Raw genomic sequence first — 15887 nt, 5'->3', positions numbered from 1 at the left:
AGAAGCTGTGGCTTCACACGCCAGCTTAACCGGGAAGAGACTCAGACTTGCCGCCAGGGACTTTCTCAAACACAAAAACTTAGGGTGACGTCTGAGCGCTCGCCTCAAAAACCCTTTCTGGGCACAGTTTGCAGGCTCTCACTGAAGCACCACATGCAAAGAATCTATAGCATCTTGAAACATCAGAGTGGAGTCCACCCTCCCGCCCACCCCAGAGACGACCTGAGGCCAGAGAGGCAGGACAGAGACGGGTGGGCCAGGTCACAGTTAGGACCTCAAGTCAGGTTTCCCAACTTCCAAACTGGTGCTGTCCCCACCCTGGGAAGGAGAACCACTCTCTCTCTCCCTCCAAGGCAACCCAAGGCCCCAGAATGGCAGACACCGGTTGGCTTTGACTGTCCAACATCCGTCTCCTTCTACCAATGACAGCACCGGGCGTTGCAGGCCTCCCTGTTTCTGCCTGCGTGGTACAGGTGGGGCCGGCCCCTTCCCTAAGGCACAGGCACATCTGGTGTCATCTCCTCGGCTCTAGGCAGTGTGGGGCCCAAGCTCCTGGTGCAGCTGCTGTACCCCTTATCCCTGGGCATTCGGGACCCAACCACTGCCCAGAGACAGTGACGCTGGGGTGATGGCGAAGTGATTGGATTAAGCTGGGAGAACATTTGCAAGAGGATAATTTTACAGATGGACAGATGCCCAGGGCGTATTTGTGCTGTGTCATCTTTAACGGCGCCACTCCATGTCCTCCTGCGGAGCCCAGCAGATCCCAGCAGATCCCAGATCACACATCTACCAACCGTAGCAACATGCCAGCCCCTGCAATGGAGGCCACCGCTGGGGTGTCCCTGTACCTCCTGAGAAGGGCCCCAAAGCCCCCAGAGCTCCGCGCCTCTCTTACCCCTGGAGCTGCAGGCCAGGTCAAGCAACTCCAATTCCAAATCTACCACTTAGTGTAATGAGACTTTGGGCAGATTTCCCAGAGTTTCTGGGCTGCAGAGTTCCCTCCTGTGGCGCGGAGGGTGGGGAATCTCACAAGGATACGTCAGGATTAAATGAGATGACGGTGGTGATGATGATAACGATGATGAAATCTATCATTTGTCTAGTGAACTACATTACCTGGGTTAATTATTTTAGTCCTGATGGTCCCTCCCAGGAGGAGGGTTCTGTTCATGTGCCCATGTTACAGAACCAGAGGCACAGAGAGTTCAAGTAACTCCCTCAAGGCCACACAGGTCATAAGGGGTGGACCGTGGTCTGAGCCAGACTCCCGGAGTTTAGCTCTGCAACTGGGGCTCGGCAGCGGGCAGTGACAGTCACCGTGATAACAGCAGCCAGCACCCACGGAGTCCACGGTACCCCTCATCTCGTTTAGTCCCCATGTCCGCGAGAAAGCCTGTCACTTTCCCACAGTAAGGATGAAAAAAGGGGGCCGTCAAGCTGCCCAGCCTGTGGGCTTAGGAGCTGGGGCTTGAACAGAAGAATTATTTAAATTCCAAACCATTTCCTTCATCACCTTCCTGGCCGAGTCCAAGAAAGGCAGTGTGAAATGCGTTTCTTCCAGTGCATGGTATTGAAAACAAAGTCGGGACAGCAGTGGTCTAAGGTCAAGGCAAGCCCCTGGCGCACAGTAGGTGCGCACTCAGTGCTAATTTTCCTCCTCAGGGTTTGCCGCCGCAGGCTGGGCCTCCTGCATCTCCTTCTTCGCCCTCTCGCAGGCCCGGAGAATGAATTGTCTCTTTCTAAGCAGCCACAGTCTCATTATTGGTAAAAACCCGTGATCTGGGTGTCTAGTTATACATAAGTTACTGAATTAAACATGTTGAATATGTTTCCTTTAATAAGTACGTAAATATTCATAAAAATCGAAATCTATGGAAACATTCCCATGGGCTCCGATTCGCTGGCATTCGATACATGTGAGGCAGCCTCTGCCCGGCCACCTCCGTGGCCTGATTTGCATGCTCCTCCCCGCCCTCTGTGCCTCCGAATTGTTGAGCATCAACCTCCCCCGCACGAGCAGGTCCCCTCTCGCCTGTGCAAACCTGCAAGATCCCCACCTTTCCCACCCAGCACCCCCGAGGGAGACCATGCCCCTGAGAAGCAGCGCTCGGTGGGCGCGGAGGGGTTTTCCTCCTGCAGACCCCGTGATTTCACCACAGGCTTGATCTGTTTCTGGTTTTTACTGGGATCACATGTAACTTTTCATCCTGGGCCACTGGGGGTGGTGGTGGGGGCTGATCAAGAACCTGGAAAATTACTATATTATATATAGAAAGGTCTCCTTCCCCGGCTCCCCGCCCCCCTCACCTTCCTTCTCTCCTTGGTAAGGATGGCGTAGGCCTCCTTGAGAATCCTGAAAGCAGCTGAAAAGGGAGGGCTCTTCAGGTGCTTTCCCTCCTTCGGGGGGTCTGGAGTGGGGCTGCGTCAAGAACAGAGATGCTCAGGGCTTTGGGTGCAGGGGAAAGAGGGGTGCGCCGGGAGCAGAGTGCCTCTTGGTGTCCCTGGTGCCCTTGCTGTGGTGCAGGCATGACGTTCTCAACAGCCATAGCTCGCCAGAGGGGTAGAGAGGGTGTGGACTGGTCATGAGGCCCCCAGGATGCCAGAGCATTGCAGACCCCGGGAGTGGGCATGCTGGCAGTCTGGGGGAGTGGCCATACTTCTCAGGGTCACCGCGTCACAAACACAGCGCTGTCAGCAGAGAGGATGATCCCTCCATGCCAGTCATCGTCCACAGGGGAGCACCGGGCCCCTGGTATGGTGGGAGCTGGTGCCCAGCAGATGAGAGGGACTTCCCACTGACCCCACATGCTGCACTTAGCCTCATCAGTGCCACTGACCTCGTCATCGTGGACGAGGCTGAGGTCGATGGAGAGGTTGCCATGATGACTTATGCCCACATGGCAGCACTGGCAGCAGCCCCAGTGACCTGACTCATCGCCAGATCTACTTACTCCCAGTCCCACTGCTGGCCTGCGGGGAGGCGGGGTGGCCGTCTCGTGCGGGGAGAGGCAGATCCTCCTCCATTCACTTCTGAGTTTAAAATCCTAAGCCTCCTTTTCCTCCCCAGCTTCCTATAGGTGCAGGGAGAAGGGTTAGCTAAGTAGATAGTCAGAGCCTCTGGGATAAGTTCATGCGTTTGTTCACTTGTTGATTCATTGCCTAGAATGTGCCAGGCGTGTGCTAGAGCTGGGCTAGCGCAGTGAGCAAAGGCAGGCAGGACGCTGCCCTTGCGGGGCTTCCTGTCTAGCAGGTGAGACAGAGGCTGACCTAATAATTACACAAAGACACACTTGATGACAACTCTAACAAGGGCCCAGGGATAAGCTGGATGGTATAGAACATAAGAGCACGGGAGCTCTGACACTCGTAGGATTCGCCCGGGAACCCCATAAAATGCAGACTTGGAGTCTGTAGGTCAAGAAGCTCGAGGCAGGGCTGATGCAACAGGCTGAGAAACCACCCTCTGGGCAGCAAGTTGAGACCACGGGCTAACAAAGAACAGCAAATTATTTTCAAAAAGAAAATCACAGTACTGGGGTCATAAATAAACATCTATTCTAGAAGTCACAAACTCAAACACATACTGGCGTCCAAGGAGGTCAATATGGGGACACGAAAGCTGGGGTCTGTGTGTGAACACACAGTTAGGTGTGACTGTGTGTGTGTGTGTGTGTTGATGTGAAGGAACTCGCCCGAGGACAGTTTGCTCACTGGTTCATGCATTTGACAAATGTTTATTGGCACCCACTATGGGAAGAGATCTGCAACCCAAATCTCATCATTTGTTAACCTAATTTTTTCCCAAAGAAAGCATGTAGGCTTATGGCATCAGACCCAAATTCAACTCCGGCCTCTGTTACAACATAACTGTGGGAACCCTCACCTGACACTTTCTTGCTCTCAGCCTCAGTTTCCTCATCTGCAAAAAGGGGTGATACCTTAGACCTACAGGATGCTGCAAGGATGCCAGGAGCAGGTACCTGCCAAGTGGTAACAACTCCACACAGGAGCTGTTATTAGTTCCCCATTCTCTTGGGGCCCTTTCTTAAGCCACTTAAATCCACGAGCCCAATTTGAATGTTCACACTTTTTTACCTCTCACTGGGAGGATTAAAGAAGCTAATGATTCTGAAAGTAGTAACCACTATTATGATGCCTAATTGGGCCCCAAGGGCTGCTTCTAACATCCCGTGAGTTCAGGCAATTTTGAGTGTGAGATGAGACAATTTCGAGTGAGATGATTTCGAGGGTGAGATGAGAATTTCTGGCGTGAGTCGTCACGAGGCAGCCTTTGCTACTGAAGGTGCATGTTTGTAAATGCTCAGCATAGCTCCCTCTTAGGGGTGGGAGGTTCAAGTGCTCCCAGATCAGTAGGAGGGAGCACTACATCAGGAGTTCAAAAGTGTGTGCCCCAATTTTGACTCCCGCTGAGTCTCTGGACCGCTCCTGAGAACTGGGAGGAATGAGGACCCCAGAGGCCAGAGAGCGAAGATTCCAGAGCAGATGCCAGTATGATCTTCTATTGAAATCATCACAAATCCGTTCTAATCATATTAGAACAATGATGAGACCATCGATGTCATGATTTTTCATTTCTGGGAAAGGTTTGAAGTCATCCTTTTAAGATGAATTGGTTGGAAGGGAGTCACTTTAAAGGAAAACCAGGAGGCGAGCTGGTGTGACTTTCTGGCAGAAAGTGGCCTGGGAGAGAGTGACATTTGCCCTGGGAGAGATGTCGCCATAGGGGGCAGGTCTGTACCCAAGGAGGCTCAGATAATTAAAGGGTGCCCTTTTTCATAAGAAGGGGATTCCCCACTCCCTTGAAACTTCACCAATACTCCACCAGGGTGGGATTTCTGTTCCATGCAGGTGGAGGTATTTGGGGAGGAGCTGAGCCCCAGGAATACAGCCCAGAGCCTCCCAGGAGAAGCTGACCTGTGGCTCCCCCTGGGAGGACCCGCAAAGCTCAACCTGACAGCTCAACCTGGCAGCTCAACCTGACTTGAATGAAGTGAGTCAAAAGAATCTCTTCAGCCCCAGGCTGGAACCCATGAGACTGAAACTGAAAATCAGACCTTGTCATGCCCAGGGCAGAGGGGGTCAGGAAGTCTGAGGAAACCTGGCAGCCCAGCCTGTTCTGTGGGACGGTGATTTCACCTCTCCGAGGAAACACTTAATGAGATTATAGCATTGACATTTGCAAAATGTACCTGCATTTCAAAGAAAAAATTTTCTATTTAGCTTTGCTTTCTTAGTTCTGCAACTTTGCCCCCTTCTGGAACTCTCTTTCCAGAAGACGGGATACAATTCAAATCCAATTTTCCCTTGAATAATAATGATGATAGTTAATATTTCTCAGTTGGGTCCTACAAATCAGGGTTTTATCTCTTTTATTCCCCATTACAATGCAACAAGGAAGTTATTATGTATATTTTTCAGATATGGAAAATGAGGCTGGGGGAGTTAAGGAGACTTTACCAAGGATTCAAAGCCATTGTCAAATTCAAGTTATTTATGATTTCTAAAGACTGCACTGTATTCACTCACCCATCTACCTAACCTTCCACCTCCACATCCATCCATCCACAGTAAATAATTTTTAAGGATTCACATGCACATGGGCCACACAGGCTAATTAGCTGTGTGCTAATTAGGAAATTTAAATACATATATAGGAATAAAAAATTGTCTTTGCACTGGAAGAATTCAGCATCCAGAACAATGGCCTCAAACTTCAGTGCACAATAAACTTATCTATAGAGCTTTTAAAAATATCCCATTGATGGGCCTCCCTGGTGGCACAAGGGGTTAAGCACCGCACTATGAAGTAATCCACAGCCTCTGCAACATGAGTTCTATCCCCGGTCGACCAGGGAGAAACCCACATGGCGAGGCAGACCTCTCCTGTCTCGCCTGCTGCTCCCCTCAGCAGTGAATTTCAGTCAATCTGCCTGTTGTTCCCCACTCTGTCTCTGGTGAATCCTCTCACCCTCCCCCCCACATATCTGGCCTGTGCCCCAGCTCTTGTATGCATAAATAAATAAATCTGTAAAAAAAAAATCTCCCATTGCCCAGGTCATACTCTTGACTAATTTAATCAGACATTCTGGAAGTGGGATCTAGACTTAATGTTAACACTTTCCCCCAAAACTTCTCAGGGAGTTCATTGTGCAGCCAGGTTTAAAACCAGTGCTAGATCCTGGTTCCCAGATGTGGTCCCTGGACTGGTGGATTACCATTACTTGGGGCTTGCTAGAAATGCAAATTCTCTGGCCCCAGTCCAGAACTTTATGGAATCAGAGATGCTGGATGTGGCCTCTTTGCTGACAAATCTTCCAAGGTGATGCAGAAGAGGGTTTGAGCACCACTCACCTAGATCCTGACTACTCATAGAAGCACGGGAGCTTGTTAGAGATGCAGATTCTCAGACTGGATCAAATCTGCAATTTAACCAGGTTCCCAGGTGATTCTGTGCTTATTAAGAGGTAGAAGCACACAACTAATTTCCACTGAGTGTTTTTAAGCAGCTGCAGCACCCTTAACAAGATTCCATAAAGTCTTTTTAGCCATAGGCCCACAGGTAGGTTACTCTATCACGTTCCTGTTTTATTTCTTTACAGAAATCCCCACTACCTAAAATCCCTTATTGGTTGAAAAACACAGTAATTGCCACTGTCACTAGCACCAAAGTTCTGGGCAGGAGACTGTCTTTTTTACCATCACATTCCTGGCAGCCACACCAGGGCTGGCCCAGGGCAGCCAGTGCAGTCTAAAGCAAATGCATGCAGAAAACTGTCTGCATCACCTGGATGAGGAGACTGAGGCTCAGAGAAGGGTGGGGACCTGCTTTGTTTCATACAGAGAACAGATGACAGGGCTGGGAGACACACGTGGCCTGGCTGAGCCCAAGCCCGCTGGAGTGACATGTGGTGACCATGGGGGTGGGTGGGTGCAGAAAGTGCCTTGGGAGCAGAGTGGCTGACCCCACCCTGGGAGCAACTGCTTCTAGGAGCAAAAGAAGTGAAAATTACCCTCGGTGTTCATCTGCGGGGGCGCAACTGAATGAGCTGGAGGCACAGTCACTCTTTGGCATGCTATCCAATTTAAAAAAAAAAAAAGGCTAAGTGAATGAAGCAACTAAACACACACACAGATCTGGTCGGTGGCAGAGCTGAAAGCAATGGGGGGCTCTGCGGGGGCCCTCAGGTCCAGCTCCCCTCCACAATCCCCTAAGTGTAATCCCACAATGGGGTCTTCCCTGGAGCTGGGCCCCTGCACTCACTCGGTGAAGACCCCAGACCAGAAGGAAGGACCAGGGGTAGGTCACAGGCTGGGCAGGAAGAGAGTGGCATGAGGGGCTACAACCTGGGTGGAATACCCCCCGCAGAGCCCCAGAGAAGTGTGTGCATGCGACTGACCCCAGGCCCCACCTGCTCTGAGCTTGACCGCAACCTCTCTCTACCCTTGTGCTCTGCCCCCCAAGCCTGACCTCGGCAGGCAGTTTGCACATAGGCAGGGAAGGGGCACAGAAGGAGAGTGATCGCCTGCTTTGGGTGATGCCACCACAGGGGATGGAGTCTGAGGTCTGGGACCCTTCAGAGCTTGGCAGAAGTGATCATGGAGTTTAGACAAGGGGGCCCTGGAGCCTGAGCATGTGGGTCTGGTCCTTGAAAATGCCACTTGTTGTGCAACTTTAAGCTGGTTGTGCGACTTCCCCATGAACCAATTTCCACATCTGTAAAGGTGTAATATGAGCCCAACATGAGAGAGGCCACGAGCACATACCATATACATTATATTTAGTATATTACATATGTAATATTTAAGTATGACTGTAATAGTTAAACGAGGAACCGTACAGTATCTGATTAGGAGAACAGATTTTGGAATCAGCTACCTAGGTTCAAATTTTGACTTCACGTAATTATGTCATGTTGATGAAGCTACCTCACCCCTCTGTGCCTCAGATTCCTCTAAAATGTAAAATGGACTCAATAACCATGTCCACTTCTTTGAGTGGTGGGAAGTGAGTTAACACACTACTCCCTGGCACAGAGAAGTGTCAAGTGTTTCTTTGTGGATGATGGAGATGGAGGAGGAGAATCGTGTTGTACTTGGCACCAAGTAGGTGCTCACAAAAACTTAGGAAGAAAGCGTGAGGCAGGGACTCCTCCAAGGGACCGCGGTCCTCAGCTCCCACTAGTGGCAGCTGGGCAGGCAGGGGATGCTGCATTTCTAAGGTGCTCAGTATTTCAAGAGAAATGAGAAATTCTGATTTCTATATGAACTTTCCCAATTTTGACAAGTTTACGTCTACTTAAAACATGGTGTATGCCAAAGGCACACCTGAGGACCGGACTTGGCTGTGAGCTGCCAATTTGCATCTGCGGTTTCGAATTCACAGTGGTTATTTGATTCAGAGGAGAGCCACTGTGGAGCAAGTTTAACTATTTACCATGCCTGCTGGACGTGCCAGGCGCTGGACATAATATCGGCTCAGTCCTTGCCATCAGCACGCTAGGGAGGGTGTCAGGAGGAGGCCGCCCTTGACTGGGGAGAAGCCCAAGGTTACGACCATGGCCCACGATCGTTAGGCTGGGAGGCAGTGTGGCTAGGATTCAGACTCGGCTCTTCCTTGCTCAACCGTATAGGATTTTTCCTGTCTCCCTTGGCCCTGAAGTGAAGGCAATCAGTGCTTTCCTTCTGCCTCTACTCAGAAAGAAAAGGGTGGCTGTCTTCTAACAGCGTGCTCAGACAGTGTTCTCAAACTCTGAAAGAGCCCCGAGTCATTTCCACGGATGTCTGAGAATGCCGGGGGTGAGGAGGCTGCGCTCTTTCTGGGGCAGTTTTGACCTGGAGCCCGGGCCCCCTCAGTGAGCACAGTGGTTCCCACTTCGTAGCCAGCCAAGCAGGGAGATGGCACTGTAGGTGACAGCAATAATTGCTTCCCGAGCCTCGGGCTGCTCAAAAGCAAATCTCTTGTGATCTTACATTTGACCAGATACAAGTCTCTTTGGCTTTCCACGACAGCTCTGAAGCACCTGTGCTCTCGAGTTGTCATGAAACGCAGACCGTGAAAGGAGAGGCCGCAGAGCTCTCAAACTGCAGCAAATCCAAAGCTGGTCAACTAAAGGGTTAAGCCCAACGGTTAAAACATAATAGCTTAATGCCTTTTGCTAACCCTGAGCTCTACCAGGAAGGCTGACAGATCCCAAACAGAGCAAACAATAGCTGGAATTGTTCTGGTGAAAACTAGTCCGGCTGCCTCATTTGCCAATAATTTTTAAACAGCTTAACTCTCCTCTGCTTCCTTGATTCCAACCCAACCTGAAAGCAAAAAGCAGCTGGGATCTCATCCCAATGTCAAAGCCCGGTAAACAGACGCCTGTCTGGATGCGGCGCTGACGGGAGAGCCCAGCGAGGAGTCGGAGCTGGGACAGACCCCGCGGGGCACGCCCAGCCCCCCGGGAGCACATCGAAACTGACTATTCTCTGTGGAGGTGTCAGCATTTCTTGGAACGGGAGACCAAGACAGGAAGTTCAGAACACGAACGAGCACACCTTTACCTGTAACGACTAGACAAAATTGTCAGCAATGTCTGCCTAAGTTTTGGTCCAGAGGCAGCAATCTAAAGGGCGGGAGGGGAACCTATCACGGAACGAGGGGACCGTCGACAGGATGCGTGTCTAAGGCTGCCAGCCCCTTACTCTATTCCAAGGACGTGCTGGGACCACCGCCGTCCGCCAGTCCCACCAGGAGGCCTACCTTCTGCGTCACTCAGAGTCCAGACATCGGCATCAGCGCAGTTAAGCTTCAGTTTACCCGGACAGTCGCTGTTTACAGTAAGGCTGGGTGAGATCACTAGTTCTAGCATTTCCTTGTACCTGGAAGAAAACAAAGGGAAATATAATTTATTCATTAATTATGCATGCTTACTAATGATTCCTTTTTCTTTCCCTAAGAGTATAAATATTAAAGTTGATTACCTAAACCCAGCCATCTTATAAATTCTACATAATAAAAATTCACTAAACTTTTCATCAAAGGGAAATGAAGAATGAAAATGAAGTACTTGTTCCCCTCCGGAGAATACACCCACTTGATTAAAACTTTCCCCTCCTTCAGACTGTATTTTGCCATCAGAAAAATTATGTTTTAGTCTCTTTCCAATGTCATCTAAATGAGTTGGAGCCAGCCAGGAAGACCTCCCAGAGGAGAAAGCAGGGAACAGGTAGCATTTGGATTTGGATTCCCAGAGGCTTGCGGGGGAGACAGGAATTGACTGCAGTTAAGAGAGAAAAACGGACGCGGTGTTACAAGGAGAAAGCCCCAAAGGTGCCAGCAATGTATGACAAGTCCCTCTGGGCAGCAAACTCCACAGTCCATCACTGTGGTCCCTACCGAGAGAAAACATCAGCTTCTGAATTACTTACAACTTTGATATAAATGTTATGGCGAGGGAGGAGGGGAGCATAGGGATGTGTGTCTTTGGGACATTCTCATTTTGTATTGGAAACTTTTCCAACTCTTGCATCATATCATTACTTAATGTTCTTAAATTCCTACCCACCATGGTTAGGAAGCAAGCTTTCTGGCTAATACCCAGAATATCAAATGTGGCATACCTGTTTTTCAGAGGATGAAACTACAACTGTATTGTTTGACATTGATTCAAGTTGTTCTCAGAGAAGGTTAAGCTTACTGATAGTGCAGCCAAGGTCATCGAGGGCAGGATCCATTATCATTGTTAATAAAAACGATGTACTGATTGATGGCAAAGTGGCTAGAAACTCAGATACTATCGTGACTAGGTCATGAATTCAAATTCCAGCTTTGCTACTCACTGCTTAAACAAGTTACTAAATATCTCAAAGTCAAAGGTTCTCCTCCCTGAACATTGGGGGAATATTAAAGTGTCTCTTTGACAAGATTGGTGAAGATGAAAAGAGATAATGGAAAGAAGGGACTTTTAGTAGGTAGTCACCTAAATGCCTGTTCACTGCCACAGGCAGTATGCTCACTATTGACAGTATGCTCACATACTGGAATACAATATAGCAGTGAAAAAGACTTGACCAGAGTACCATACAGTACCATGGACAGACTGCCAAACAAAGAACTGAACAAAAAGAAGGGCACCCAAGTTATAATACCATTTCTATGAAGTTCAAACTACACAAATCAATATAATAAACATTGCTTAGGATATAGATACATGAAATAAAAAGATAGTAGTATGCTTAGGAATAATAAACACCGGTTTCAAAAGGATGGCAAAGTGGGGTAGGAAGAAAATGAAGTTTGGGAAGAGGCACCCTGGGGACTTCAACTCTATTTTAGTTCAGGGGTTGACATAAACTATGGTCCCTCCAAATCCAGCCTGTCATCTGTTTTTGTGTGACCTCGGAGATTAGAATGATGTTCTGTTTGTTTAAATGGCTGCGGAAAAAAATCAAAAGAAGGGTAGCACTTCATGACATGTAGAGATTGTATGAAATCCAAATTTCGGTGTCCTTAAGTCCAGAACACAGCCTGTTTGTTGTTATACCATATTATTCTCGGCTACTCTTACACTGCAAGTGTTGAGTTGAGTAGAGGAGAGGTTATAGACTTGCAAAGCTGAAAATAGTTACTATCAGGCAGAAAAATCTTGCCAACCCCTATTTTAATCTATAGGCAGGGTGCCAGAAAATTTCATATTATCCAAACTCATTCCTCTCATCCTTTTGGATGTATGCAAATAATTTAAGTTTAAAAAATAAACAATGAGGTATAAAAAAACCGCATAGGTCCTTAAGCATCCAAATGCTATGAGTATGGGTGTTAGAGGCAGCAAACTGTTAGCTAAATGACAAAGTCTAGTTAAAAACAAAATGAATTGTTTACTCACCCCAGGGGATTTAAAAATATTTAAAGTACTTGCCAATATTTAAAAATAAGGCATTTTTACATAAAAATCTAGATTTTTAGCTACTCTTGAAAATAGAAGATGATTATTATATCCCTGCATAGCAACTATCAGCTGGGACTGAGTTAGTGCTGCCCAATTTAGTGAAGACATATGGGCTCTAGTTTGCCACAGTCCTTACCACTCCCTAGTGTATTGCATTTGACGTTCTTGTTCCATTTATTTTTCCTTCTGGTCCCTACAGGCCTTTACATTTGAGACCCTGGCATATATATCATCAGGCAAATCTGACAAGGAAAGAAAGAGTAATAGGACCCTTCGAGCCTCCATCACAGAGCTTGTTTGTTTTACTGAGTATTGCTGTCATCCTCAAGCACTCTTGGCACATCCAAGAGCATTGTTGAAATGAGAGCACAGCAGGAATGCGCTTGTGAGTTTTAACTCTAGGACAGAGTATTGCTGCTAAAGCACTTGGTGTATTTACCTTAGAGACTTGCTTTAGATTCTGAAGGCCAAGTCAACATGGAAATCATCTTCATTTCCCCCATAGCACTTGACATAGAATCTTGTTCATTGTTATCTGATTAACATCTATTGCAGGATAGGAGGAAGGAAGTGAGGGAGAGCAGGGAGGGTCCGTGAAGGTGGGAAGAGAGAGGAAATCTATAATTTAATGATTAACTTCTTCCAACAAGATTTTATTTTATTTTATTTTTTTAAGATTTATTTATTTATACAAGCACTGGGTACAGTCAGAAGTGCAGGAGGGTGAGAGAATTCACCAGAGCCAGAGCGGGGAACAGAACAGGCAGACTGACGAAATATACTGCTGAGGGGAGCAGCGGGCGGCAGGAGAGATCTGCGTGCCATGTGGGATCCTCGCCCGGCAGCCAGGGATTGAACCGGCGCTGCAGAGGCTGCAGGCAGCTTCTCATCCAGCACTCATCCGCTGCGCCACTGGGGAGGCCCTTCCAACAAGATTTTAAAAAGTCCTATTTATCGTCACTTTCCAGCACACCCTAATAACAATGACCCTAATGCACTAATTATGTCTCCTTGTAACGATGCTGTGCTATTTTATGGATGACATGTTTTAATTGACAAGAATGGTGTTGTGCATGAGATCTCATTCTATTTATTAAGCCTTTTACTCAGTCTTCACTACGATTTCAAAACACATGCATATTGTTGGATAGCTATCTCTCTTGGTGCTAGAATTCCACATGGTATTTATTCATTGTCCTACCAATGAACATCTAGAAAGCCTTCATCTCTCAGCTACCATATACAATGCTGCAGTGAACATTTTCATTAAATACACATACACACACACAATATCTAAATATGTATACACACATTCTTAAAATGTATATGTATTTGAGGAGAATATATGTGCCATTGGGTATATGTGAATTGATCTTGGCCTGTTACTAAAAGATTGTTCTTCCTCATTCCTGTGCTAATCTAGATTCTCACAGAAATACGTGAGGTTTCCAGTTTGCTAAATTCCTGCTAACACTCGACATTGCCTAATTTTCTAATTTTTGCCAAGTTGATGGATGGAAAGAAGTATCTCATCCTTGTTTCCATATCTGTGACTACTCGTGAAATTGAACATGTATTCACATGATTGTGATTATGTAAATAACATGGACTTCTGGGAATTGTATTTATATATTTTGTCCTTACTGATCTACTGGGTTTACTTTATATTTCCTTTTCTCATTGATTTGCTAGAGTGGCTGGTAGAGTCTATATATTAGTTCATCATTGGTTTTAGACGCTGTAAATTTCTTTTCTTCATCTTTCATTTGTCTGTTTACTTTCTTTATGGTGTATTTTGTAGAACAAAAATATTCTTACATATTTTCCCTGTAATTTCTTTTTTTCTAAGTATAAAAATTACTTCTCTATACCTATATTTTAAGCTATTCATTTAGACGTTTACTTTTCATATTTAAGTCTTAGTTCATTGCAGTCCTTCTTATTCAGTCAAAAGTTGCATTTTCCTGCAATATTAGAAAAAATTAAAAAGAAGTCATTTTTCCTAAGTGTATTAAACTATCCAACTCACCTCACCTTCTAGTTATGATGGGATAGTTTGTATTTTTGGTTGAAGACCACAATCACAATAAAAATAAAGGCTACAAAAATGGCTTTAAGACATTGGAGGGCAACCACAGCAGGGCTTGAGGGCCTACAGCCCAGAAAGATGAGGTGGGCACTGTGAAGTCTGACTCTACCGCTTCCCCCTCAAGACAATTACCAGTTTACAAGCACAGAAGAAGAAAGGAACAGCTTAAAGTTTTCATTGGGCTGGGAGATAAAAATTGGAATTCAAAGCTATTAAGGCAGCTAGGATACAAGGAGTAAAGGTTATAGAAATATAAAAACCACAGAGAAGTGAGCCTGGTTTGTTGACAATTGTTACCTTGGAGGTGTTTACTGATGCATAAGCTGGATGGGGCAAGAGGTGTAGAAGCTGAACAGAAAGGGGAAGCTAAGAAGGCAAGAAATGAAGCAGAGCTTTTGGCAATCTCCTAGCACTAAGGAGGCAAAAATTGGAGTTCACGGGCCATCAAGGGTGAGAAGCCTTGGGAAACACACCAGGCTTGTAACTGGGACCCCTGGGAGGTTACTCCCTTGGAGTAAGGACAAACCAAACAGATCCTACATTGAGTCATTGTAATCCCTCATTGGAGCAAAGTGACTTGCCTCTACTATCACTACCTGCCAGAAGAAAAGTAACTTTTCTTTGGGGGAAGATATCATCTTCCAGAGTTACCACAATTTTTTATACACAGTGTTCAGCATCTAATAAAGAACTGCCAGGCATGCGAGGAGACAAGAACCAAATGATCAAAAACCAAGACAAAGAAACAAGCCCTATATAAAATTCAGCTATTTGTGTTATCAAATATGGACTTTCGAACAAACTTGATAATATGATCAAGAAAACAGACATAAGGTGGAGAATACTCTTAGAGAACTAGAATCTTTTAAAAAATCAAATGGATATTATAAAGTTGAAAATATAAAAATTGACATTCAGAACTCAATAACTGAAATAGAACTCAAATGTGATCCACAGACTGGACATGGATGAAGAAAAGATTAATGAGCTAGAAGGTAAGTCAGTAGACAAAATCCCGGAAAGAAGGTTGAAAAATAGGTTTTAAAAACTCATACATGACATGAAACATGGAGAAACGGCCTAACATACATGTAACAGGGACACAGAAAGATATGAGAGAGAACAAGTTGGAAACAATATTTAATGAGAAACTGACAGAAAGTTTCCAGATCCATCAAAGACATTAAGTCATGGGACCAGGAATCCCAAGTAGGATAAATACAGAGAAAAACACTCCTGGCCCACCACAGTCAAATTGCACACAAGTGAGAATATCTTTTCTTTTTTTCAAAAGATGTATTTATTTATACAAGAACTGGGGCACAGGCCAGATGTGCGGGAGGGTGAAAGGATTCACCAGAGACAGAGTGGGGAACAGAACAGGCAGACCGATGAAATACACTGCTGAGGGGAGCAGCGGGTGAGACAGGAGAGGTCTGCTGCGCCATGTAGGGATTCTCGCAGGCCGGCTGGGATAGAACCCGCACTGCAGAGGCTGTGGACAGCTTCACAGTGCGGCGCTCAACTACTGCGCCACCAGGGAGACCCGACAAGTGAGAATATCTTAATCTCAAAAATAGCTAGAAGAGGATTCACCACTGCTGTTTTGGGTACAATGAATACATGAATTGTCATACAGTCAAATAATGGAATATCATATGGTGGTGAAAACGAATAAACTACCGCTACATGCATGAAGAGGGATACATTTCACAGATATAATTTAGGGGTGGATAAAGCATTAAGAAAAATCTTCTAAAACTAAAGACAAAAGTGAGACAAACCAATATTAGGATTATTTGCCACTTGTAGACCTGCACTACAGGAGGCTCTGGATACAG

At 46.4% G+C, this 15887-nt stretch overlaps 1 protein-coding gene across 2 annotated transcripts in view; it reads right to left on the bottom strand.

Moving 5' to 3' along the window:
- The window catches only part of EYA2 (EYA transcriptional coactivator and phosphatase 2), a 267711-nt gene that overhangs the window by 191096 nt on the left and 60728 nt on the right, over positions 1–15887 (bottom strand). For both annotated transcript variants that reach the window (XM_054698087.1, XM_054698088.1), the window contains exon 2: positions 9770–9888. In XM_054698087.1, coding sequence (XP_054554062.1) covers positions 9770–9878 — 109 coding nt within the window. In that variant the 5' untranslated portion in view covers positions 9879–9888. The remainder of the gene's footprint in view (positions 1–9769; positions 9889–15887) is intronic.

Source organism: Talpa occidentalis, unplaced genomic scaffold (genome assembly GCF_014898055.3).
Source record: "Talpa occidentalis isolate TD23 unplaced genomic scaffold, MPIMG_talOcc4v2.1 talOcc4.10, whole genome shotgun sequence".
NCBI classification, from domain to species: Eukaryota; Metazoa; Chordata; class Mammalia; order Eulipotyphla; family Talpidae; genus Talpa; species Talpa occidentalis.
The sequence above is the reverse complement of the archived record's forward strand: the minus strand, read 5'-3'. Positions and strand labels throughout refer to the sequence as shown.